This window comes from Pseudopipra pipra, chromosome 2 (assembly GCF_036250125.1).
Source record: "Pseudopipra pipra isolate bDixPip1 chromosome 2, bDixPip1.hap1, whole genome shotgun sequence".
In the NCBI taxonomy this organism is placed as follows: Eukaryota; Metazoa; Chordata; class Aves; order Passeriformes; family Pipridae; genus Pseudopipra; species Pseudopipra pipra.
This window is the reverse complement of record NC_087550.1, coordinates 112,606,962-112,630,501: the sequence shown is the minus strand read 5'-3', so window position 1 is coordinate 112,630,501 and position 23,540 is coordinate 112,606,962. Positions and strand designations below refer to the sequence as shown.

At 43.1% G+C, this 23,540-nt stretch overlaps 2 protein-coding genes across 2 annotated transcripts in view; one reads left to right on the top strand and one right to left on the bottom strand.

Annotated features, from left to right (window-relative positions):
- LOC135410314 (amine oxidase [flavin-containing] B-like) overlaps positions 1 to 23,540 on the top strand; it is a 149,858-nt gene that overhangs the window by 60,701 nt on the left and 65,617 nt on the right. The window lies entirely within an intron of this gene.
- LOC135410316 (amine oxidase [flavin-containing] A-like) overlaps positions 2,532 to 23,540 on the bottom strand; it is a 37,030-nt gene continuing 16,021 nt past the window's right edge. Inside the window, exons 4-15 of the mRNA XM_064646918.1 lie at positions 18,905 to 19,009; positions 17,581 to 17,672; positions 14,781 to 14,922; positions 12,861 to 13,010; positions 11,507 to 11,666; positions 10,144 to 10,240; positions 8,556 to 8,609; positions 7,574 to 7,631; positions 7,044 to 7,141; positions 5,769 to 5,880; positions 4,370 to 4,432; positions 2,532 to 3,868 (exon numbers count right to left, since the gene is read on the bottom strand). Of these exons, the coding sequence (XP_064502988.1) occupies positions 3,713 to 3,868; positions 4,370 to 4,432; positions 5,769 to 5,880; positions 7,044 to 7,141; positions 7,574 to 7,631; positions 8,556 to 8,609; positions 10,144 to 10,240; positions 11,507 to 11,666; positions 12,861 to 13,010; positions 14,781 to 14,922; positions 17,581 to 17,672; positions 18,905 to 19,009 (1,287 nt within the window). The 3' untranslated portion in view covers positions 2,532 to 3,712. The remainder of the gene's footprint in view (positions 3,869 to 4,369; positions 4,433 to 5,768; positions 5,881 to 7,043; positions 7,142 to 7,573; positions 7,632 to 8,555; positions 8,610 to 10,143; positions 10,241 to 11,506; positions 11,667 to 12,860; positions 13,011 to 14,780; positions 14,923 to 17,580; positions 17,673 to 18,904; positions 19,010 to 23,540) is intronic.

The following is a 23,540-nucleotide window of genomic DNA, read 5'->3' as shown; positions in this document are numbered from 1 at the left end:
AGGAGCGTGACTGGAGGGCCACTGCTTGACCTGGGGAACATCCACCTTCACTGCTCCAAAGCACACAGCCCGTGCAACCTGGCATTTAATGCCCCTGCCCAGACCTCTCACACAGTGGGTTTCCAGCCAGAGGGGTTTGGGTTGTCAGTTCCCATGCCAGGCATTTCGGAGGTTGCGTGCCAGGCAGCTGATGAGGCAAAGAAAGCATTGCTGGACTGACGAAGCTAAAAAGCCAGTCAGTGGCTCTCCTCCTGCACCTCCTGCCCATCCAGCTCCAGGTTAGCCAGCAGCCTGTCCTGCTTCAGGCTCTCCATGCCCATGAGGCCGGTTGATGGCAGCCAGGGAGGGAGCAGCCGTGTTTCCCTGCACAGGCAGGAGCTGCAGCTGAGGGGAGTGGGGCAGAAAGGAGGTGGGAAGTGTGAGGGTCTCACAGGAGTGTCTTTCCACCCCTGGGGTCTGGACAAAACTGGTATGCTATCTGTAAGTAAACCCAGCAATTTTAATTAAAAAGAGGCAGGTTTTCTCACATATATCACCTCTGCTTGCTTATTTTGGACCACCTGATCTATCTGTTCTGTGGTGCTTCTTATTTCACTGCTAGTACAGATGATTAGTCTTTTTTTTTCTCTCTTTCCTCTCTCTGTTGCTCCTTCTGCCAGTGCTTGCTCTGGTGTTTGTTTTACTTTCAAGCATCAGACAGCAGCACTTTCACCTGAGGTTTTCCCATTCCCCATCTCCCATGTCAATGCAATTTAATTCCCACTCTGGTGCTGATGGATTTAATGTGGACCTCAGCCTCTCCCATTTCACCCTTTACTTAGAGGACAGAGCACCCCCCACCTGTGTCAAGGGAGTGCAGGATTCTTCCTCCAAAAACTGGAGGACTTATCACCCCTGGTTAAGGGAGGTGACCAAAGGTTTTCCCACTCCACAGCCTGGGAGTGGGAGTACTCCACTTGGGCCCCACAAGAAAATGGTGCTTCATCCTCATGGATTTAATACCAGCAGCAGCCCTCTTGGAGAGTTGACAGCAGTGATAAACTTGGTCCCATTCTGTTTAAAAATTGGTTTAAGAAAGATGCCTGGCTGTTTAATATTTAAGCTAAATGTTTAATGTTTAAACAGGAAATTGGTCTGATTGTCAGAAAGGGCATTAAAGCAGGACGGGAACTGGTCTATAATCTCTGACAGGCACTGCCCTTTCTCTGCAGCAGCGTGGTGCCTGGGAGCTGCAGGAGTTTCAGAAATGCCAATTTTAATCAACCTCTTTCATTTCACTTGCCGCTTGCCAATCCCACAGCAGTCAGACGTGCTTTTCCTTCTGAAGTGGGGAACATTGTACCTGGCCCTGTTTAACAGCATGAGACGAGTTCAGCTGAATCGAACTTGTACTTCAAACCCCAAACTAATTGCAATAGAAACGTGCATGGGTGAGGTGAAAAGTGAAGCTGGAAGGTGTTGGCTCTTAAGCGTATTCCAGATGATTTGGGGTCCTTCTGCACACGCACCCAAAATTCTGATGTCAAGTTTAAAGTAAGCCCAAAAATGAATGGCTCTATCTGCTACAAATACACATATGGATGAATTATTTTTGAACAGATATGAGTAGTGTTTTTCAGGTGGTGGAAATACCCCCTGGGGGAAGTGTGTGATGGCGTCACAAAAGGTTCATCAGAATCAAGTCTGTGCTCCCTCCCCAAGGAGGCACTGTGGCTGCACCAGGTTGCATGCACGGGGTAGTTCTTGAACACAGGAATCCCTGCTTGTAAATGGTTGGAGCTGGGAAGAACATGTTCAGCAGGGAGCCCTCGAGTCAATCAGCAATTCGTGCTAGTCCCTTTTCCCCCCTTAAAATATTCTTAAGGTGGATGCTAAACCAACCTGTCAAAAGTCCTTTAAACAAGCATTTAATATTGCACTTACTGTGTTCAAAATCCAACATTGCTGCTTCCTACTGAGACTGTTCTCTCCTTGCCAGTGAGAATAATTTGAAGTATGTGTGTAAGTTCAAGGTAGATGGGAAAGTCGAAGCTGAAAATGTAGATAGTCTTCTTACAGATAATCCATCCAGGCATTTTTTCCCCCAGAGAAACCAGCAGTGACTGGCTGATCCTCACACAGAATGGCTGCAACAGTGAACTAAGTAGCTCAGGAGAACTACTGTCTGTACAACCTTTTCTGTGTGGTGCTTAACTCTGGCACTGTGAGACCCTGCTCACATCTGGAAACAAGGGGCCACCTGAAACACCCCTTCCCTCTGGAAAAGGCTTCTGGTGGGGAGCCTGGCTGAGATTGGTCTGCACTTCTGGTGTCTCTACAAGGCTTTTGTACATAAAAGTGAGAAGACATAAGAATGTGGTTGAGGCAGAGGCCCAGGGCAAAGTCATCTGGGGCAGGTAGGTATTTCTACTGGCACATACATAAGAATTATACCAAGCAGAGCAAGGGTTTGGTGGCTGCCACATGTGATGTGCCTTTACACACTAGAGAAGAACCACCTTCCTCAGACTTAAAACACATGAAGCAAGAAAGAATCTGAAGAAAAGTTTATAAGAAGATCAAGGTTTCAGGGTTATTAAAAGGCACATTTCACCCATGTTGAATGACAGTTGCATTCATGGACACGTACAATGCTCAAAATTCATGGCAAAAAGACCACATAATGATGGTACATCGTGAAACACACATTCCAGACTTCAGTTAAACACTAAAGTGATTATTTTAAGTGTATCATGTACATAATAAGAGCGGAACAGGCAGATGCATCCAATTACTGTAATTTACAAGGCAGTAATTCAAGCCTCAAACACATTTCTCCTTATTGGAAGAAGGCGGTACGGCTTACGAGCAAAACGGGGGGCAGCGAACTGACAGGCAGCCAGGAAGCTGCTCCCATTTGGAAAAAAACAGCCAGCACCTGCTGCAAGTCAGAGGGGATTTCACTTTGCTAATTCATTGCACTGTGCTGTAACAGCACGTGGCTGGGCTGGATCAGGTGCTCTCGGGACAGGAAGGGACCAAGAGCCCTGTCCTGGCTGTGCCACACCGGATCAGGCACCACACAGGATAGGTCAGTGCAGATGTTTGCTTGGCAGTGGGCAGAATAAAGTCCAGCCATGCTTCCTCCCTTGCCATGTAGTCATGTGCTTTTTGCTAATTACCCCTTTTCATCCAGCTCGGGGTTAAGTTTCACATCGTGATGATTAATAATTAATCAAATGCATTTGGAAATTAATTTGGCAATTCTACCTCTGATTGGCAAGCTAATCTCTTCTGTGCAGCGGGGGGGATGTTGTGGGAATAACCTCGGATATTCAGAGCTGCTAACTGAGGTGAATACAGAAGGGTATTTGTTATCTTGTATGGTGAAAAAATAGTCCTGAGTGGAAACAAAAACATTCTCCAAGACCTCTTTGTAATTCAGAAAAGGTGTGATCTGCATTTTGCCTTGCCTGTATTAGGAATATACCACTGATTTTATCATGTCCAACCAAAACAAATGGACAAGAAAAAGGCAAATTTGAAAAAACACCCCCACAGTTGATTTATTTCTGTTTAGCTGGTAGCAGCTCCAGTGGATTTGATGCATTAATTACGGGGCCAAAAAGAAAAATCACAAGGAGAATAACTTTTGCCCTTTTCCAAAATAACACTTGTCTGATAAAAGGTAAGAAGAGGGAGTATTCAGCTTCCACTGGGCGTGTGGTTCCTGCTAGTTTCGATTTAGTAGTCCCTTTTTACAGGCAAATAGCCCTGCAGCAGCCACAGAGGTGAGACACACAGTACAGCTGAGCAGGCACAGCAGTCCTGGAGCAGAGGGGAGGTTCCTTTCCCAGAAGGTGGTGGTGAATGGTCGAGCTGGGACATCCTGGGGGAGAGAGGAGATGGTAACAATGCAGGGTCCCCTCACCACATGAGCAGGGAGGTGGCAAATGTCCCCCATGAGGGTGAGGAGATCACAGGTTTTTCCCAGGGACCCAATTGGTGGGGGGCAAGAAGGGCCATGGCTGTGAAACATGAGTTTTCTGTCGTCCTGAAGAGCAACAGGACAGTGAAGATGAAATTCCTTGTGACTAGAAGGACATTATATTTAGCTTAAACCCATGGCCTGGGACTGGGCAGAACTAGGATGATTTCCTGGATTTTTCAGTCCCCCAGGCTCTGAGATCATTGTCCTTGGCTCTTGGCCATCTAACTCTCAGACAGGGGTAATAACATTCTTTGGACAAGTCACAAAAATTAATGCCATCAGCATGTGAGGTGACCAAAACCTTTCCTGGGGATAGGGCCCACAGAATCACCCAAACAGGGATGTACCTGACTGAGGGGTATGTGCCTGACTGGGTAACAATGAGAAAGTCTGTTTTACCTCTGACTCTGGCTCTGGCATCCAAATTTCTCTCTTTGAGATCTTCCCCATACTGTACAATATCTAGAAGAAAAAATTATTTGTACCACGTGAGAAAAAATTATAACCTGTGCTACTTCCAGTTTTGGAAAAGCAGGGGAAGTCAGAGCAATGTGACATTAATAAAAGGCATTAACTGTTATGTTCATTAACTAGCTGAAAGTGTTTTGTACCAGAAAATGTACAGTGATTTCTACTACAGCTTCTCTAGATGGCTTTTGTTGGTTTTTGCCTTTTTTGTTTGGTTGGTTGGTTGGTTGGGGTTTTGTTTGTTTGTTTTTGGTTCTTTTTCCTGAGTACAACTGAAAATGCTTCTTCTCAAGAATGTTTGAGAAATAGCAAGGTGAGGTTACTGCCATGTGCTTGGGACACAAAGCCTGTTAGAAGTGATGGTGCTTGGATCACAAACTAGAAAGAGGAGAAATGTGACCCTGGGGCTCTCAAAGCATAGAATTATGAAGGCATCTCTTGGCTGTTCAGGCAGTATAAAGCTCACCAAGGGTTTTTCTTGAGAATAAACTGATTGTAACAATCATGGAGGTTCTTGGGAGCAAATGAATGCCTCCAGAAGAGACAAACTCCCCATTTTTGTAACTACTGCTCACAGGCATGGAGAAAAGGAAAGAGAAATTAGGTGACTTGAAACAGAGCAAGTAAGGAGGATTGTAAGTTCTGCCACATGGAAGTAAAGGGCTGATTTTCCCTTAAATAACAGCTCTGTGGCTTTGCCATGCAGCAGTTGTAACTGTAATGTACACCCTTTAATGCTTTTTTTCCCCTCCCTCCCTCCAGATTGTTGTAAAGGGATTTCACTGTGACTGGGAACCCAGCCCAATGTGTGTCATTCTGAGATTTAGACATTATCAGAGCTGCACATTACAAATTCATAAAGCTGGGCTAATGGTACTCTTTTGTAAAAGGAGAATTAGAAGGCATAGATCAAACATGAGAATAATGTTCAGATTTCCAGATTTCTGCATAGGAAATAGCTGTGAGCATTTGTAATGACTTAGATTACTTTTAAAACACGCATTTGTTAGGAATTGAGGTACTGTATCTGTGGGCAGCATCAGGTTGGAAGGTTTTTTCTTCTAGACATGTGGTAAATGACATGAGCTTCATTTTAAGTCTCCAGTGCAGTTACATTCTGATTTGGGAGGGATTCTTGGCTTCGCTTTGTTCAAAACCAAACAAAGTAAGTAAGTTTAAAAAAAAAAAAAAAGGCTTTAGTGCATGCTGTTTTCTGGGATCACTCCTTGCCAATTCTAGGAGTCTTTGCACAAAATCAGACCCTCCAAGCTCTACTTAATCCTTTTTAGCCTTTTAATAGAGATGTTGAAAGCAAACCAACGGTCTGTACCTCTCGGGCTGCTCTCTCCCCTGCCTGCACGGCCCCCTCCATGTATCCACTCCATTGGGTGGCTGTCTCCGTGCCAGCAAAGTAGATCCTGTCAACAGGCTGGCGAATGATCCTTCAAAACAAATGGAGAGTGTCAGATGGCAAGTAACAGGAAGGCGATGATCCTTCTGAAAGCAATTTATGGCTTTGATGGAGCGCTCGGCTTCAGTCCTTCAGAATCCCTGCAGCCCTGGGCTGGGGAGCACGGAGCAATAAGCTGTCCCTGCACGACCACCTACTTGCCTCTGTACACAGAACTCAAGATCTGAGGCAGAGAAAATCTAAGGCATAAATCAGCCTGCCCCACTTCTGAGCTAAGTAATACAAGCCTTATTTTACTGCTGGGATAAGGGATAATCCTAACAGCCTCCAGAAATGCAGTGCAGCTGATAGATTTATGTCTTCTGCATGGCAGGTTTGTTGTTATCCTGCCATTACAGAGGAACTCTGTGAATGACACTTTTGCAGTGACGGGTCACTAATATCTGCTTCTATTTGGAGGCTGGACTTGTCTGGCTGTAAGTCCTGCCAAAAGGGGATGGCAGCTGAAGGCCTTGGCATTCAGGGAGTTGCATTCACCCTGTAGGGTCATATAAGCCAGTGACTCAGATGTGTAAAGCTGCAGAAGCATCCTGGCCAGCCCAGCTGTAGGTAACGAGCTCCCTTTCCCATTGAGGATGTGCTTGGTGTAAGGGCTCCCATCTAACCCATAATTATGTTTTCCTTGTCTGCATGACACCAGCTTCCCCAAGCCAGAGTGTTCAGATAAATGACAACAGAAGAGTCTGTGCATGAGACAACTTCTCCCCACATGCATGTTTGCTCAGACACAGCGTGTAACCCCATGTTGGACACGTTAAGGAGCTCCTGGGCTTCACCTGAACCTGCTGCTCCACCTACATAGTCAGTGGAGACTCTTCATGTGTGCCCTCCAAGTCTCACTGGGCTTTAAAGGGATCCATTGCAAATACTGTGTAGCACAAAATACTGTAAGTAATCTAATGGGGAAAGGTTTTGTGCCTCTAGCAAGTCCCTTTGTGACTTTGTGTTTTGTTTCCTTGAAAGTCAAGAGAAACTCTGCTGTTATTCAAGTGAATAACAAGATCCTTGCTAGGTGGGGAGTAGGGGAGCTGAAAGAGGCATATTCTACATATGCCATAATTTTATTGCATAAGGTATATCATTGCACATGAGCTAAGAAATGTGAATTAGAAAGAAAAGCATTCTCTGTTTTACCTTCCATAGGAATACATTATGCCTGGTGGGAAGTAGGCTGTGTAACAACCCCCTGAATATTGCTCCATGGTCCAGTTCTTTTCTTCATAATGCACAGGCTGTAAGTATCAGCAGACATTACAGAATGAAACACTAGTAGAGAAACTGGAAATAAAGAATAGATTTCTTTTCAAGAGGGAAAAAACCAGTCTAAGAATACCTATCAAAGGAGTGCCATGTCATCTGGCTAATGCTATCCATCTGCACAAAACAAATTTTTTTGCTTTTACAGAAACAGCAGCCTCCCATGGGGAAATGACAGGACAAATTAAAATATGCCCTGCCTTCTCTTTTCTTGTACAGAGTGAGAATGGCAGTTCTTTTCTTCCTGTACTGGATGCTGCTGCCCTCCCCTTGTGAGTACAGATTGTATGGCACAACGTGCATTTTTAGGTACACATTTTAGATGCCAGGAACTTTGGCTTCATTGTCTAGAACAAAGAAGCAACATTATTGTACAACAGAGGTGAAAACAAGCACTCATTTCTTACTTGTAAAGCCTCTTTCATTCCCAATGCCTTGGCATATGCCTCACAGATCTTCTTTTTCCTATATGAAAATAAAATCAGAGTCAGAAAAAAAAGGGAGGGAAAAATCTCTCAGCTCTTGCTCTCCTTATAAAAAACTAAACAAATTTATTGCAACATATTGGAAAGAAAGTTGTGTTTGGCTTTGTTTTAAAGTCTGATTTCAAGTTCTAATCTTAGCATACATACTTCAAATGCTGATGCCTAAAAGTTACATCCAAAATGGACCCAGGGAGTGGGAAATGAAGGTTGATTTTGGCAATGAGGTCTAAAAAAGTAAATCTTCATACAGTTATTTTGGGATGCGGAGCCAATTCTTTTTCATGTTCACTGGTGTAAGACCAGAAGAAAAGCACTATAAATCAATGAAATCCCTACAGATTTACTAGAGCAGAGAATAAAATATGAGCTGAAGAATACTACTCACATTCCTAAGCAGAACTCCTGTTTCACTTGCACAGTACCAAAAGCCACATTTAGAAAGTACTGTTTGTTCATTTCACTGACTAATGGAGAAACTATACTTTTGTAAACAGAGAAGCTCAAAAACTTTATCATCCAGTCTGAATGTGAAGGAGATCCAAAACTATACATGTCGGTGCTCCCTATATCCCTGGGGTGAATCATCATTCAGTGGGGATGCAGTCTGGGAACACCTTTGGAAAAATCTCAGTTCACACAGAGATGCAGAGCTGACAAGCCATAGCATGGAAGAGTGGGCAGAACTTGAAAATTTAGAAATATCCATTACTGGATGGATATTAGCATTAGTATCTAGGCCTGTTTATGCTAAAAGCTCAATTCTTGCTCCAGTTTCCAGTATTGGTAGTTGCACCAAGTGTGTGTGTATGTGCACATGCACACACATATTCACACACATTCCTGCAGGGAAGCATCCCAGAGAACCAACTTGCTTCTGAAATATTTACAGCTTCTGAACTCTTACCTCTCTTCCTTACTGAGATGGGCCAGTTTTCCAGCCTTTCTGCTAAGAATGAAACTGAAAAGAAAAAAAATGGCATATAAATATCACGCAGTGTCAGCTCCCCAGCTGATTTGCAAGCTCTTGCCTGAAATGACTCTAAAAAAAGGATGTGCTTGACGTTTTGTCATCATACCTTGGCACTTAATAATTGCAGGTCACACAGGTGAAAAGGCCTGTGCAGGGTACCCTGGGGAGTTAATTGAAAGGGAGAGTTTGAATTCCCAGAGGGCAGATGTGCAGGGCTGCCTGGCAGCTAGCAGATGAGAAAGCTGCAGATTGCAAGTGTTCTCAAAGCTGCCAACACTGGCCTCGTTTTGCTCTGTGGGAATGAACTCTCTGTCCCCACTGATTCAGGACAGCAAAGTTGTACCCAAAGTGGGCAGAGACACGGCAGTGTCCAGCAAACTAGGCCTGCATTGCCTACCCTCTTATATTTAGGTCTCATCCAAAAAGACTGAGACCCCAAGTTTTCTTGAGCTTCAGAAGTCTAGCGGGCAGCTGAACACACCACTGCCTGTGTCACCTGGTGTTAGTAAGTGATGAAAGCCTGCTGCTCTGACAAGCTCTGCAGAGTGTCATGGACCAGTCCTGGAAGAACTGAGATTATTGTTTGTTCATTTTGAAGGAAACAGATTTGGCAATTAGTTCATCTGACCTTAGTGGAGGTACCCAGGGGATGAAGTATGTTCCTGCACTCTTTTAGAAAGTTGTATAAATCCACAAGGAAAAAGAAAGCAGGAAACCTTTTGCTTTATGGGGTTTGTGGGAGGCTTACTGCTCTCAGGTCATGGAAGTTTTAAAGCCTTGAACATGGCCATAAACATGTACAGTTCAGTAAAAGTGGTAAGCTTTCCCTGTCAGACACTTAGGGAGTACTTGCCTGATGTTTATATTGGCCTTTTCTTGGCAGTCTTACCTCAGATTACAGTGGAAACATTTGTAAAGATTGTTTGTTCATTTGGTTTCACCTCTTAAAAGCCAGTCAATGTTGCCACATATTTTCCCATCTGTTTGTCCAAACTGTAACTTTTTTACTTGTCAATTACTTCAGAATCCTGATTTCTTCACTGCACAGCTGCTGCCCTGCTCAGCCACCAGCTGGGGTGGTTGTCCTGACTCAGCTCAACAGTGAGAGGAAGCAAATGAGGATTCCTTGGACCACTGCACTGCCATTTTGGCCCAGGCACTAAACAAAGCCCAATATAAACCAAATACAGGCTCATACAGCTAGGTAAGGAAGGGATTTATTTCTAAATCCAATCCTCAGCAAAAAAAAACCCCATGAACTGAATGCCTAAAATGGACTACAGCTGAATTGAGCAACTCCTTCCCAACTATATCCTTTGGAGAGGCTGTTTGTAGCAGAACCTTTACCAAAAAGCTTATATGGGCTAGAGAGGCACAAGAGGCTTGTCAGAAGTGCTCTCCTCCATGTATGCAGACTGTAGGAGTGGGCAACACTGATGTAGCCTGGTCCTTTCACCTCTTTCTTTCACTCACTCATACAACATGAAATACATGTCTGTAAGGACGGGCTAGAAGCTTTTACCCCATAATGGCAGGGAAAGATCCATCAGGTTTCGTGTCATCTATGGTTATTCCAATTGGAGACTCTTCATCCTCAATGATGAAGCAACCACAGTAACCTAAGAGGAAAAAAACCCCAGAGGACTGTCAGAGAAACTTGTTGATGATCATTGTTTCTGATAGTAACGAGCAAGGAACATTATCCATAAAAGGAATTGTACAGTAATTCCTTTGTCGCCAATAATATCTACATGCCTGAAATGTTTCTGTAACAGTCTCTCTACTCTCTTCTCTCAAACTCTGAGAAATTTTGTACACAGACTTAAATTCCATTTAAGTACACAGTCTTTTAAATTCCATTAGTACTTAGCAAGGAATTCCTGTGGATTGCTACAGGCCCAGGCAAAAAACATTAAAAATAAACTGATCTAGCAAGAACTACAGTGATTCATTCCATGAACAACTTTGGCCTAAACAAAACGCAGTGTAATCACATCTGGTCACTGTGGGCTAAAATTTACACTCAGTATTGATTTTGCTGATGATAAAATTGTTAGGAAAGTTGTCCCATAATAACAGTAATGCAGTGGAAACATGGACTGTGTAATACAGTATTACATTAGGACATGTTTCAGATGAACATGCAAAAAATCTCATACAGAAAAATGTATAAATCTGACTATATTTCTGACTAATCTCAATGGCCAGTTTATGCCCTGAAACATGCAAAAATTATATTACTTTGATTAAGAAATATTCTCTCCACTCTCAGCATTGTTACAAAGGAAGTGGAAACTAATCTGTTCACACAAATAATTCTGCAAATGGTATCAGCCAAAGCTGAGAAAAACATGATATTGCAGCACGGAAAAAATGTCTTGAGTTGAACAAAAAGCTAACCTACTTTTCCCAGTCCTCTGAGATATCAAGCCTGCAGAACAGAGGATTAAAACCAGGGAAAGGTCTTGCTTACACCTTAAGCTCTGCTTGTCATCTGCTGCAAATTCTCTTTGGCTGACTTAACTCTGTCCCTCCTCACAGGGAGAAGCAGGCAGCTGTTGCTGCAGGTCCACTTCTTCTGTGCATGCAGGTTTCAGCAATGCTTCCCAGGAAATCTTGCTTGTTTTCTTGGTCACCTCACCTCAGCAACAACGAGACTCGGGATTGTATTTGGCTCTGGACTCATCTTTGGGGCAAGGCAGGCATTCAAGCTCAGAGAAAGAGTACCCCTTTCTAAGGAGCTTTACTTTTCATTTTTCTGTGTGTTTTGTTTTGGGGTTTGGCACATTTAACCCTCTCTTGGGTTTATTTCCTGATTGATAGACAGCAGAGCTTTGAAATTCGCGTAGCATGGGGCTCCCAAGCCCTTCACTTTCCCCACCTACCCTTCCTTGTCCAGAAGGCTTCCTTGTAGTACATCATGCATTTTATGACAGACCCCATAGGCAAACGCTGAATTAACTGGTTTCTCTTTGGTGGCAGCTCTGGTTTGTAGTGAATCTTTGTTGTCAGGATTGGAGGGATGGCACTGATCACATACTTGGCCTGCAACATAGAACACAGTCAGCACGGACAAGGTGCTGCCTTGAAAGACACTCTTAATGGTTGTTAATATCTCTCCCACACCTGACTCTGCTATGTGGTTTTCCCACACAGATATTTCCAGGGGATCAAAATAACTCTGCCATTTCAGAAAAAAAAAAAAAAAAAGGAGCCGGAACAAACAGACCAGAGTTGAAACTTGGCTGATAACAGGTGGGAAAATGGGACAGGAGAGATCTTATGGCATAGGTAAAACTGCCTTTTATCATCCCCAGGAAAATACAACCCACATTTGTCCAAATCATAAGATGCTAAAAAAAAATCATGTTTGTGCATGTTCACAGGACACTACTTCAGGACAAGCTATACTGAGGGTGATTTCAGGTTTCCTGAACAGGCTCCATCCCTCTTGCATGTCCTATATCTGACTGGAGTAAGGAAGGACGCTCTGCTTCAGGGCTCAGGGTGACACTATATCATAACACTGCTGCTCTCAGGCTGGTGGAGCTGCTGAGTGCAGGAAGCCTATCTCCTCTAACTTGACTGTCAGTCAGTCACAATGGAGGCAGACAGCAGTTTAACTCCTGGGCTTAAAAATCCCTGGGGAAAGGAGAGTCCCTCCTCCAGGACATCCTTGGACCAGCTGCCTGTCAAACAGCCCTTCCCTTTCTGGTAGCATTCCCTAAATATCCTCCAAACACTGTCACCAGTGAGACAGGGGCTTGCAGATCCTGACTATCCTATGGCATGCTGGGCACTGCATGCAGAGGAGCTGCTGCCCCATGGGTGCCATGGGTGATGATGTGCTGATGGAGCACGTCACAGCACCCCTGCACAGAGGTAAAATCTTACTCAAGGTATTTGAAATGTCTTCTTTTTTGTTGTGCTGCAAACCACAAACTTAGAAATAGGAAGGTTATTTTCCCTTGCTTCGAACTGGTTGTAATGCAGAACTAAAATGTAAAAATATATGAAAGTTACGGCAGAAAAAGTCAGAGTAATGACAGGAACTAAGTAGCAGAACACCAAGAAGAGACCCAGTCACAAACGAATCTGTAAAGCAGGTTTCACAGAGTGTCAGCATAGTCCAAGAAATAGACACACAAATGGGTACTTCCTGATTACATCTGGCTTAGAGCTACAGCAGATGTATTCCCCTACTAAATGCATACTCTACTTTTATTCTGATCGAATTACCTCATATATCTCGTGGTTTAGAGTCTCCACAAGGACATTATCACCTGTCTGATCAATACTGATCACAGGTCTCTCCAGTTTAACTCTGCCTTTGAGGCGTTCCATTATTTTCTCCGATATCTGACCAGAACCCCCTTTAAACTTCCTCTCCTAAAAAAAAAGAACAAACAGAAAACAAACACAACCAAAAAAATCAACAGCATTAATCACAACAATGTTGAATATGACTTCTGCTCACCATCATGAAACTCCAGGCCAAATCTGCAAGAATTAAGGGTGCATAAAGAGACCCAGACTTTCAGAAGAGTGAGGGCATAAACCTGAGCCTCAGTGTCTATTGCTGACTAAACCACTTTTGCAATGGATTCCCTAATGATCTGGCTTAAAGGCTCTTGAAACCTAGAGAACACACACATCTAATGTAGGTATTCTAGCTAGCATAAATATATCACTTCATTCAAAAGAGGTTTTTAATATTTTACCCATCACGGTGCTACCAAAACCCTCATGTCTGACAAAGAAACCAACTTGCATTCGTGCAGTGAAAGACTGCAGCAGCCCAGAAGCAAGACAGATATTTAACTGGGTCTGGTCTCAAGTGCAAGAGGCAATGGGCTTTATCTGTCCCTGGGAAGACACAAAGACAGTGCTATCTGGAAAAAAGCACAGTCTGTGACACATTTCCCTGTGATGTCTGTGCAGAGGCTCAGGGGAAGCACTAAATGCTCTTTTATCTATGAGCCACCAGTGTTAAGCAGCTCACTTTTACATGTAAGATGCTGGTACTGGCAGGGAGGAAAAGGTCCATGAAGTCTTGTGCTGAAAAACTGAAATGGCTGCCTAAGGATATTTTATAAGGCTTGTCATGGCCACTAAGTCAGAAACTCAGTGTTTTTACTCAACTGGTATTAGTTGGGGTGAAGGAAGAGGGAAACCTTATAGAAACAACCTAGGCACAAAGAGAAGGAAGTATTCTTCCCAGGCTAGCTTGCTCCTCTCCACGTCTTGTTTAGCTATGAGTATCCTGGGACTAATTTTCTTTTTAATTCTTGCTGCAATCTCTAGCCACTGCTGATGTGGGACAGCAAACATGATTGAGGGGCTTCTGAGGAGTAAGACTCTTAGGTCTGGTTTCTTACCCCAGCAGGCAGATGTAGACAGAGACTGCCTCTCTCCAGGCAATTTCTCTTAATGTCTTCCTATCCCAGGACACTTGGAAGGGTATGGTGCTGTCTCCACTCTTCCAGCTGGTAGCTTAAGTCTGAAATGCTGCACATGCTTTCTGAGGCTGTGTTAACTGAGGTAGGAGGCTAATAAAGGGTGCCAACATAACACATCCAAATTACTTGGACAAACCTCTCCTCCCTTTTCTGAAATTTCATCTACAACAATCACGTGGAAACCACGATGTTCTCCAGGCAGCCAGACACCTGCCATGATCAAGGAACAGTCTGAAGTAGCTCATAAAACATATTGCCATGTGAGATGACCCAAAAATGAAGGGCTTTTTGCTATCTACCTCCAACTCTTGTCATTAGAGGCTTCAACACCGAAAACCCACCCTATTTCACTTTGAAATACACTTACTTTGAACTCTTGAAAACATTCAAATGTGCCAAGTAACCATAGAAAATAAATTGGCAAAAAAGCACCACGACAGTAACAAGAGTATTGTGCTGAAGTGAATGCAGAACCCCCCCTAGCTGTTTAAATAGTCCCAATTTATCCCAAAGCCTAGCTAATAAAATTATTCATTAAACAGGGTTAGTTGACAAGGGCTGTATCACCCCATGAGAACACAACTGTCTCCAGTGCCAAATGCTCTTGTCTTTTCATTAATTGCAGGGCTTTGATGGGTACAACACTCTACTTGCTCCCTATAGCTTCAAGAGAAGAGGAAGAATATGAAACATTTTGTACCTGGCCCCCATTGGTGATAGAGAAGATCCTGGATGTGCCCCCACACTGCCTGACATACCACAGGAACCAGAGAGCGGACACTTCATGAGGCTCAGATGTGACGTTGACGTTCACAAAGGTGGTGGCAAAATCTCTAACAGCTCTGCATCAGACACAGGAGCAGAAAAAGACAGTGAGAAAACGTGACTTCCTGACTGCTTTCAGGATTTTTTTGTTATTCTCAATAAGGACTGCTTTTCCAAAGTCAGAAAAGTCAAGATGATTTATATGTCTTTGATTTTTCAGTCTGCAGTGAGACTTTTTAAAAAGGTTTCTACCAGCACGTCCTTCCCAAAGTATTTACCCATTCAATTTGAAATCCCACTGATTTCACCTCACTTATGTCTTTAAATAGTTTCCCAGCTGCTACTTCTTTCATCACAGCAAATATTTCTCTCAAGAGGAGAATACATTTGGTAATCAGTTCTGGAAACTTTTCTGCATTTCTCCTCCATGGGGAGCTCACTGGGTAGATCAGTTCCAAGGTCTGAAGGGTCCTGAGGGCCTGAACTAGCCAAGACACTCCCCATCTCCCACGCAGCACTGCTGCAGAGATCTTTTGTGAAACCAAGAATCAGACAGAGAAACCAAACTGGCAATCACTGCCATATATATAAGGAAAGGGTCACCACAGCAAGTCCTCTGAACATAAACAGAGATACAACAGCAGGAATTGAAGGTCTGACTGTTCGCATTTCTCTTATTTCTGGCTACAGATTACTAAAGAAACTGAGATAATTTTGCAAAGAAGGTAAAAAGACTTCGACTTGGATGAAGTTTCATAAAACAACATGAATTTAATATCTTCTGATAAAGGAAGGAACTTTGCAAGTTATCTGGGCTAAAATATGTAACTTATAAACTTTTATAACCTCATTTCCCTCAGTATGAAGTCCAGTCACCCCTATTTCATTAGCCAGGATATGAAAACGTCCTGCACACAAGAACCCTCTGCCACAATCCCAAAAGCACCAAGACACTAAGCAGTTGTAGCAGGTTCAGGCCTAAGAAAGATGAAGGTAGTCTCCAGGATCAGAAGATGCTGATCTGTAACACATGGCAAACAAATCTTCTTTTATAATCTGGGCCCAAGTCACACAGAGAACGCTGTGGGAGGGCTTTTCTGTTTAAGCACTTTGTTTTTTAATTATGTGTATCAAAATGTGGCTTGGCTTGAAGATCTAAAATGTTTTTTTACTGAGTTTTTGAATGTGTTTGAGCTGAGCACATGCATTAAAACTGCCACAAAACCACTGGCAGTAGAAGCTGCCTTGCAGAGAAGCCTGTTACAGGAGAGATCACTATAAACACAGTTCTGCTTGTACTCCACCAACTCCCTGACTAAGAGGAACACTAAAAACTAGAAGAGGAAGAGCCAGTGCACTTGCTACAGTAAGGGTACTTCAAAGTAACCGAGTTTGGAGGCAAAAGGCTCATAAAACTGATTGTAAAGAAAACTACAGTGCCACAGAGAGCAAGTCCAAATGGCCACACCACATATCACATGGAGCTGGAGCAGGATTTAAGCCATCAAAATAAATTTCAAATGGAAAGTTTTGGTCAGGCAGCTGCAGGCACAGCACTAAACTGCAGTCAGAATGAAAGGGTGAACAGAGCACAGCCACACAAATAAAAGACAGTGAATATGAGGGAGGAGAGTGTTACAGAACAGCACAGGGGCCGGCAGAGCAAACAAGGATATGAGGGCTCATATGGGCACACTTCTCTTTGCCTTATAACGAGAACTGATGGAAATAGGGAAGGAATAAAAGAGAATTTCCAGTTGTTGTCACCTCAATTTATTGAACATTGTTCCTTTTGTTATTTATAAAATGTGGTCTCTCACAGACACATAAAACACACTGGCCGTTTTACAGGTGATACAACACTTTAGCTCTCTTCCTGCCAACTGGGGTTGATGGTCCATTGGACCTGCTACTCACAAACAAGGAGGACCTGTTGGATGATGCACAGGTGAGGGGCAGCCTTGGCTGCAGTGGCCATGAGACTGTGGAGTTTAAGATCCTGAGAGAAGTAAGACAAACAGCAGAATTGCAGCCTTGGAATTTGGAAGAGCAGATTTCATCCTCCTCGAGCACCTGCTTGGCAGTGTCCCACAGGAAATTATCCTGTAGGGCAAAGAGCCCCAGGAGAGCTGGCTGGTCCCTCCTGCTGGCTTTATTTATACCTCAAGTTACGTAAAGGAATAGCATGGAATACTTCCGTGATCACTTTCCTAGTTCCTTCCTGGTTATAAGCTGGTCTCCAGGAAGGCCTAGAGTGAAACCATCACAGGCACACACCATGCAGCTCACACAATAAAAGCAGACGCACATGATACTGTGTAGGAGCTGAGAATCAGAGGACATCACTCCTCAGCTCCCAGCCTGACATGGGACTAGGGAAGTACCCTCACCTGCCTCCATTTCTGTGCCTGCAAGTGACCTTTATTTGTCTACAAAGTGGAGTTTTATTTACATGCTGATTTTCCCGACGTCAAAGGCACACACTCTCCAATGGTTTGAAGTAAAAGCGTGGTGGGAAGAGCCCACCCTGTCACTCCTGTGTGCACAGGCCTGCTGAAGCAAACCCCAGGCTTCCCCAGTACCTTTAATGCCATCTGCCAGCCAACCCAAACCTCACCTCAAGCACCCCCTGATCTCTCAGTGCCTGTACCCCTGCTGAACTCAGCTGTATCAGAATTTACCAGAAAGCCACTATCATTCTGCAGCTGGAGTTCAAAGTGGATAGAGTTACATACTTGGTCCAGCAAATCTTATTTATCAGGTCTTTCATGGTCATTTTGTCCCATTCTTCAGCATGCAGAGAATCCCATGGTGCATCAACAGGAATCTGGAGACAGAGGTGAAATATTCAAGAAATTATTCAGAACTTAATCATTGCCTTGACATAGTTAGTAGCACAGATTTGACTGATATGTTGGCCAGGAGTTAATTTTGTCCCCTGCACACGGATATCCATTTGGAATAAATTCACCAAATGGAATAGTTTCCATTCACACCTTTGTGCATGAATTGTACCATGACCACAAAATATGTCTTTGTCTGAACAATGAACTATATCCTTATGATGGGACTCATCTGGCCTTTAGTTCTCCAGAAGTGAGGTGTCTACTCCAATTTAGTTGTCTTGAGTTGAGGGGGAAATTCTTTCCCCAGTAGAGATTCAGTCAGTTCCAAGATGGGTATCCAAAGGCCCCTATGTCTCTCTGTTAACTACAGAGCAAAAAAAATATGTCTAGATACTACTGAATTATTTTTAGACAAGTAAATTCTTAATAATAGTTCTTTGCGTGTAAGTACCATGACATGTGAGGACACTACCATATATATGAATCTTTAAAAAAAATGTATTATTTTACAAAAAATGTATAATATCATACACGAATTTGACTCTGCAAAACCAGATAAACCCAATGAACTTCACAGGAATACAGTTAGTTATGCCTGAAGGTTCTGACAAGGTAGAGTCCTTGGTTTGTAGATAGATTATAAGGTAACTGATGAATATTTGAAAGACAGTATAATGCTCCAGGGGCTGCAGTCATACTGCTTAAATTTTGAATTTTAAAAATAAAATTACTGTGAAGTCAAACTGAAGCCCAGCTTAGGCAGCTACAAAAAAGAATCATCTTTACTCAAGAAGGTTGCCACAAGGGAAGGGAAAAAAACCCCTTCTCATCTCAGCTCATGGAATGGTTTTCCCTGTCATGAGAAAGTACATACATTGAGCTCAATCTCATTTTTTTTTTCAGATATCTTAGACACCTCCAGATCTTTCTGTCTCCTCTCAAAGAATCATAGTATAGTTTGGGTTGGAAGGGACCTTTAAAAGTCACCTAGTCCAACTCCCTCTCAGTGAGGAAGACCTACTATTTCTGACAGTTCCTAGCAATACAGATATCTTTCCTGATGGATGTTTCTTTTCTGTTTTATTGTTGAGGAGTTTTTTTATATTAAAGAAGCAATAAAAAAACATGCCAGGAACCAAACCAAACCAAACCAAAACTGATTTATTCATGGTGGCCTGAACATTGTAGGAAGCATGCAATTTCCACAGCCTACCTCTTTTCCCATCTTGTCAATGGTTCTCCAGAAGTTATTGTAATCCAGATAAACTAAGGGGTTGCATGTTGAAGGGCAAATACCCGTGAAATTGCGCGACTTTCCCTAAAATACACATAAAAACACAAACAAATTAAATAAAACAAAACATACCTTCATTACCAAAGGACAGAAAATTCTCAAAGTTGTGACATGGTTTTAGCTAAGTAGGAGGGGAAAAAACAGCTGGACTGATATCAAAAAGGACAATAACACCTTTTTTATTATTATTGTTATTCAGAAGGGATGGGGAGGGGTACATTTGAGCAGGTTGTCAAATTCTGGGCTAAGGAGACTCAAGTAATGGCCAAAGAGGCAATATTCCTTGTTCCTGAACATTCTTCATTATTACATTTGAATGAATCTAATACTTGCCTGCCTGCTGAAACATGTATCCTAAAATCTGCATGGATCCAAAACTGCATGCATTTGAAACTATTTAAGCTCCTTTATGGTACACTTCACCTACAAAACCAAACATACCTTTTTATTATGCCATGTCCCTTGGGAGAAATCTAGCCTAAAAAAATTTACCAAAAATAAAGTTTCTGGCTGCAGGAAGAAAAATACCCTACGCTTGCAAAAATGGTGTCAGAATTTACAATGTGTATGACATGGAGCTGCAACAGTGACTGAAACTGTTATAATCTCAAATTGACTGTTTCAGATAATCTTGTGATATAATGATAAGCAAAACAATCTAACAGCAGCTGCTTCTTTCTGATAACTTTAATCTGACAGAGGACTGGATGAACAGATAACATCTTCTCTTATTGAATTGCTTTGAACCTTCTCCCATGTAAGTCAAATTTCTCATCAGCCCTCTCTATTGTTTCCTCTTCCAGATGTGCCAGAAGTTTGTGTAAGGATGCAGTGAATATGATGGACCATGACAGGTAGGACCTGGGGTGCTGAGCAGTTTGTCACCTGCTTTTCAGTGCAGTGTACACCGTGACAGCCCACCACACCTGGCAGGTGGGAGCCACAGTCCAAGCGAGAGGCTGCAGTGCTGCAAAGGCATGAGATGGTGACCCAGGGACAGGGAACACGAAGCAGGAGCCAAATGCACCTTCCTCCCACTTGTCAAGACAGAACTTATTGGTCTTCTCTCTGATAATTGTGTGTGTGTGTGTGTGTGTGTGTACCTACTTATGGATTTCTGATGTTCTTAGAACAGTTTTCTGCAAAGATCATTACAAAGACAAAAGGCGCAAGATGAAACTCAGAGACCATAGTCAGCTTTCAGACTTGGCAAAAGCAGTAAAATATCCAAATTCCTACATTTTGGTCAACTTTTGTCAGCTCCAGGACAGGTGCAATAGAAGAGACAAGTGTATGTGGGCAAGGGGCCATAACAAGACTTGGCCAACACTGCTTGGTCCCTCTGTCCTCAGAAGAGGGCTACAGTGGTGCCCCAACTCTGGAGTCTGCCAGGGCCAGTCTGTGCTGTTCCTCCTCATCATCTTCAGTGAGGGGAGCAGCAAAGCCACTCTCCTGTTCCACCTAGACACAATAATCTCTGCTCTGGGTCAGAAAAGCACCAGGCTGTGATCTCAGCACTCAGTTCAGCTTGAGATGCAAGTGCTTAAGGGGCTTTTTTTTTTCAAATTTCCAACAAACACTGAGCTTTCAAGTCACCAGGATGACTCTGGAGGTGGCTGGTTACCCCTGGATTTCTGGGTATGCAATCTTAACCTTATGTACCATATACTTTTTTCTCTCTTTTATCTCCATTTCATGCTGGTTTAGAGATTTAGACTGGAGGAAGGTGTAGGGGGGGATGCTGCTGCTTCAGCCTTCTCCAGGTGCACATGTGCATGCAAAACACTTCTGCCATGGCAAGAGCAGACAAACTTCTCCCGTGAACCACCAGCAGGGGACTCCTTCACAGGATGCTGCCTTTTCCTTTCCCTTAAGGAAAATTTCTCGCTGCCAGTTTGGAGCACTGTGTGTTCAACCACAGAAAAGAGGACTAAAAAATATATGCAAAGGGGTGTACTGCATGTTACAGCTTTTGCTGTCATAAACCAATTCTGTATCAAACAAGGATATCCTGATACAAAGCAGTAATATACTGCTAATAGTTTTCTTCTTAATACACATAAAAACATTTAGTTTTTAAAAAAGATCATCAAATATCACTCCTTCAAAGTTCATTTATTGCAAAACTTTTTATTCTGGTTGGGAACACAGGTGCCATCCATGTGTCTTCCTTAACATGGTTTAACACCAATAATCCTGCCTTTAAGCAATGCTGTCGGGCCACCCTAATCCAGGTGAAGATAAATTATTACTGAAGTTCTGTCATGTCAATACTGCAAGGGGGCAAAGGGAAAAGATAAGCCTGCCAATCAGGAGAAGCAGTGAAAACTTCCCCGTTTTTCACTGTTCAGTGACACCTCCTTTCACAACAGGCTTCTTGATAAGTGATTGTGCTTATACGGAGTGGTGTAACTTGCAAACCCTCCTCCTATTCTTAGCTTACTTAACTTAAAACAAGAAGCACTTCTTTAAAAAGAAAGTAAAAAGTTAACTTCCTCTAAGGCTCCTCTCCTCCTCTTGCTTTCAGCCAAACCTAGTCCTTATACTGCTGGAAAAAAACAGCCCAAGAAAAGTCTCTCTCAGAAACTCTATGATGAGATTTGCATCAAAACAGCTTTTCCAACCCCCAGCATAAACTCCAGTGAGTTCAACAGCTACAGGTTGAGAAATTTCCAGACTGTCCTGATAGATATGGCAACTGATGAGAGAACTTGCCCACTGTCTGGCTAGCTAGTATTTTTCTCCAACTTTTCCACTCTATACTAGCATTAGACCACCATGACCACAAACTGCTCCGGATTGATCAAGAAATCTTACCATCCTGGCCACTGGTATGACATGTACCACATGTCATATTCAACTATCTGCTATTTGAAAAAAGAACAACCCTTTCATTGCTGATTTGAAAATATTATTAGTCCCACATCTTTGGTCAATGGCATAGCCCAGGGAGATCAATGGGAAAACATAGTTTATCCACTGAGAACTAATAAATGCCAGCTGGTAATTAACAGTCTAAAGTTGTATTATTTGTATAATTTTAGTAAGTCTGGAGAGCAATGGCAGGAAAAGCTGGAAAAATTCAACAGTGTTAACAGACCTGGAAGAGGCTAAGACCAAATTCAGAGAGCCTGAAATAGTTCACAGACACACTAACCCCTTGTGAGATGGGGCTGCACCTACCAGACATGGGAGCTGATCAAGGGAAAGCCCAATTCTAACAAATCTCAGGAAAGAAATTCCCATTGCCCATCATACAGCGCAAGGCAAACAGCCTTAGACACATCAGTTTTTCAACTTTCTCTCTTGCACAAGTATCTCCACAGCAGGGAATAAATCTAGCCCAAGTGACCTGGGGCTGGTAAGTTATTAATTTGTTTTTAATATTGTCTCCCTGCTAGGGAGAGAAGCTCTGGCTGCATGTTTCACAGAGGAGCTCACTGCAAACAGGCAAGATCTTGCAATATTCTGGTTTTAAACACGTTTATGGTGTTCTGGATGTACTATTTTGAGAACAACTGTTTTCTTAACTGAAAGGCAAATAACCTACTGGCTTTTTTCCCACGCTAACACATGGCTGCTTGACTGACCCACAGAGTTTATCTAACTATCTTTTCTCATTTCCTAGTGCGTCGAACGCTTTCCTACAGAGCTCAGATTTGAGTCCTGCTGCCTGCTTGGATTAGTTACCTCACACCAATCCAAAGGAAACAAGGTCCTCAAGCACCATACTTCAGTGGTTAGAAAGAAGGCAGCAGAGGAAGATGAGCTCTGCAAGATCTGTCTTTTCCCTGCCCAGGGCTACTCTGGAGCTTGTAGCCATAACTACGAGAATTAATCCCAAGTCACCCCAGCTGTGACACCACCTCAAGTTTCAATTTGTGCCAGAGGAGCTGACAATTTTTGCAGTCTTGAGAAAGGCAAGTCTGGCTCCTGCCTGCTGTGCAGGGGATGAGGTACACATCAGGAAGCTCAGGAAGAGCATCCCTTGTGCCCCAGAGCAGGAGTTGTTATTGCCTTGGGCCATGCACAGCACACACAGGCAGAGCAGTGGCTCTGGGCAGTGTGAGGCCTCAGCTCCTCCTCTGCTCAGCATCTGCAGCAGGTCCAACCCTGAGAGCATTGCAATGCCTGGGACTGTCTGTGGTTTCTTGTGTCTGAACTGTAGATTTATGGTGATCTGCACAGACTTACCTGCTGCACCCTAAGCTTAAGGCAAGATGTTGGAAAGAAAAGACTTGATGTCCAGCGTGAATCATTGCATAGAAATGCTGATCTTTTTTCAAGTGCTACCTTGCTCTGAGAATCATAAGCAAAAAATAATCACAATCAGTCCTTATTTACTAATGTTCTATACACTGGAGCTGGGTACTACTGCCAGATCTGAGAGGACTGCAATTATATGAGAAGCTTAACACCACGCCAAGCCCTAATACCTTTACTTTATAGGGTCTTCCTCTAAAAAGAAGGTGAAAAGGACAGAGTGACCTTCAAGGACCTCTGTAAAAATAAAATGCTGTCTGCCTCTTCAGGGAAGGGAAAACTCCAGCACATC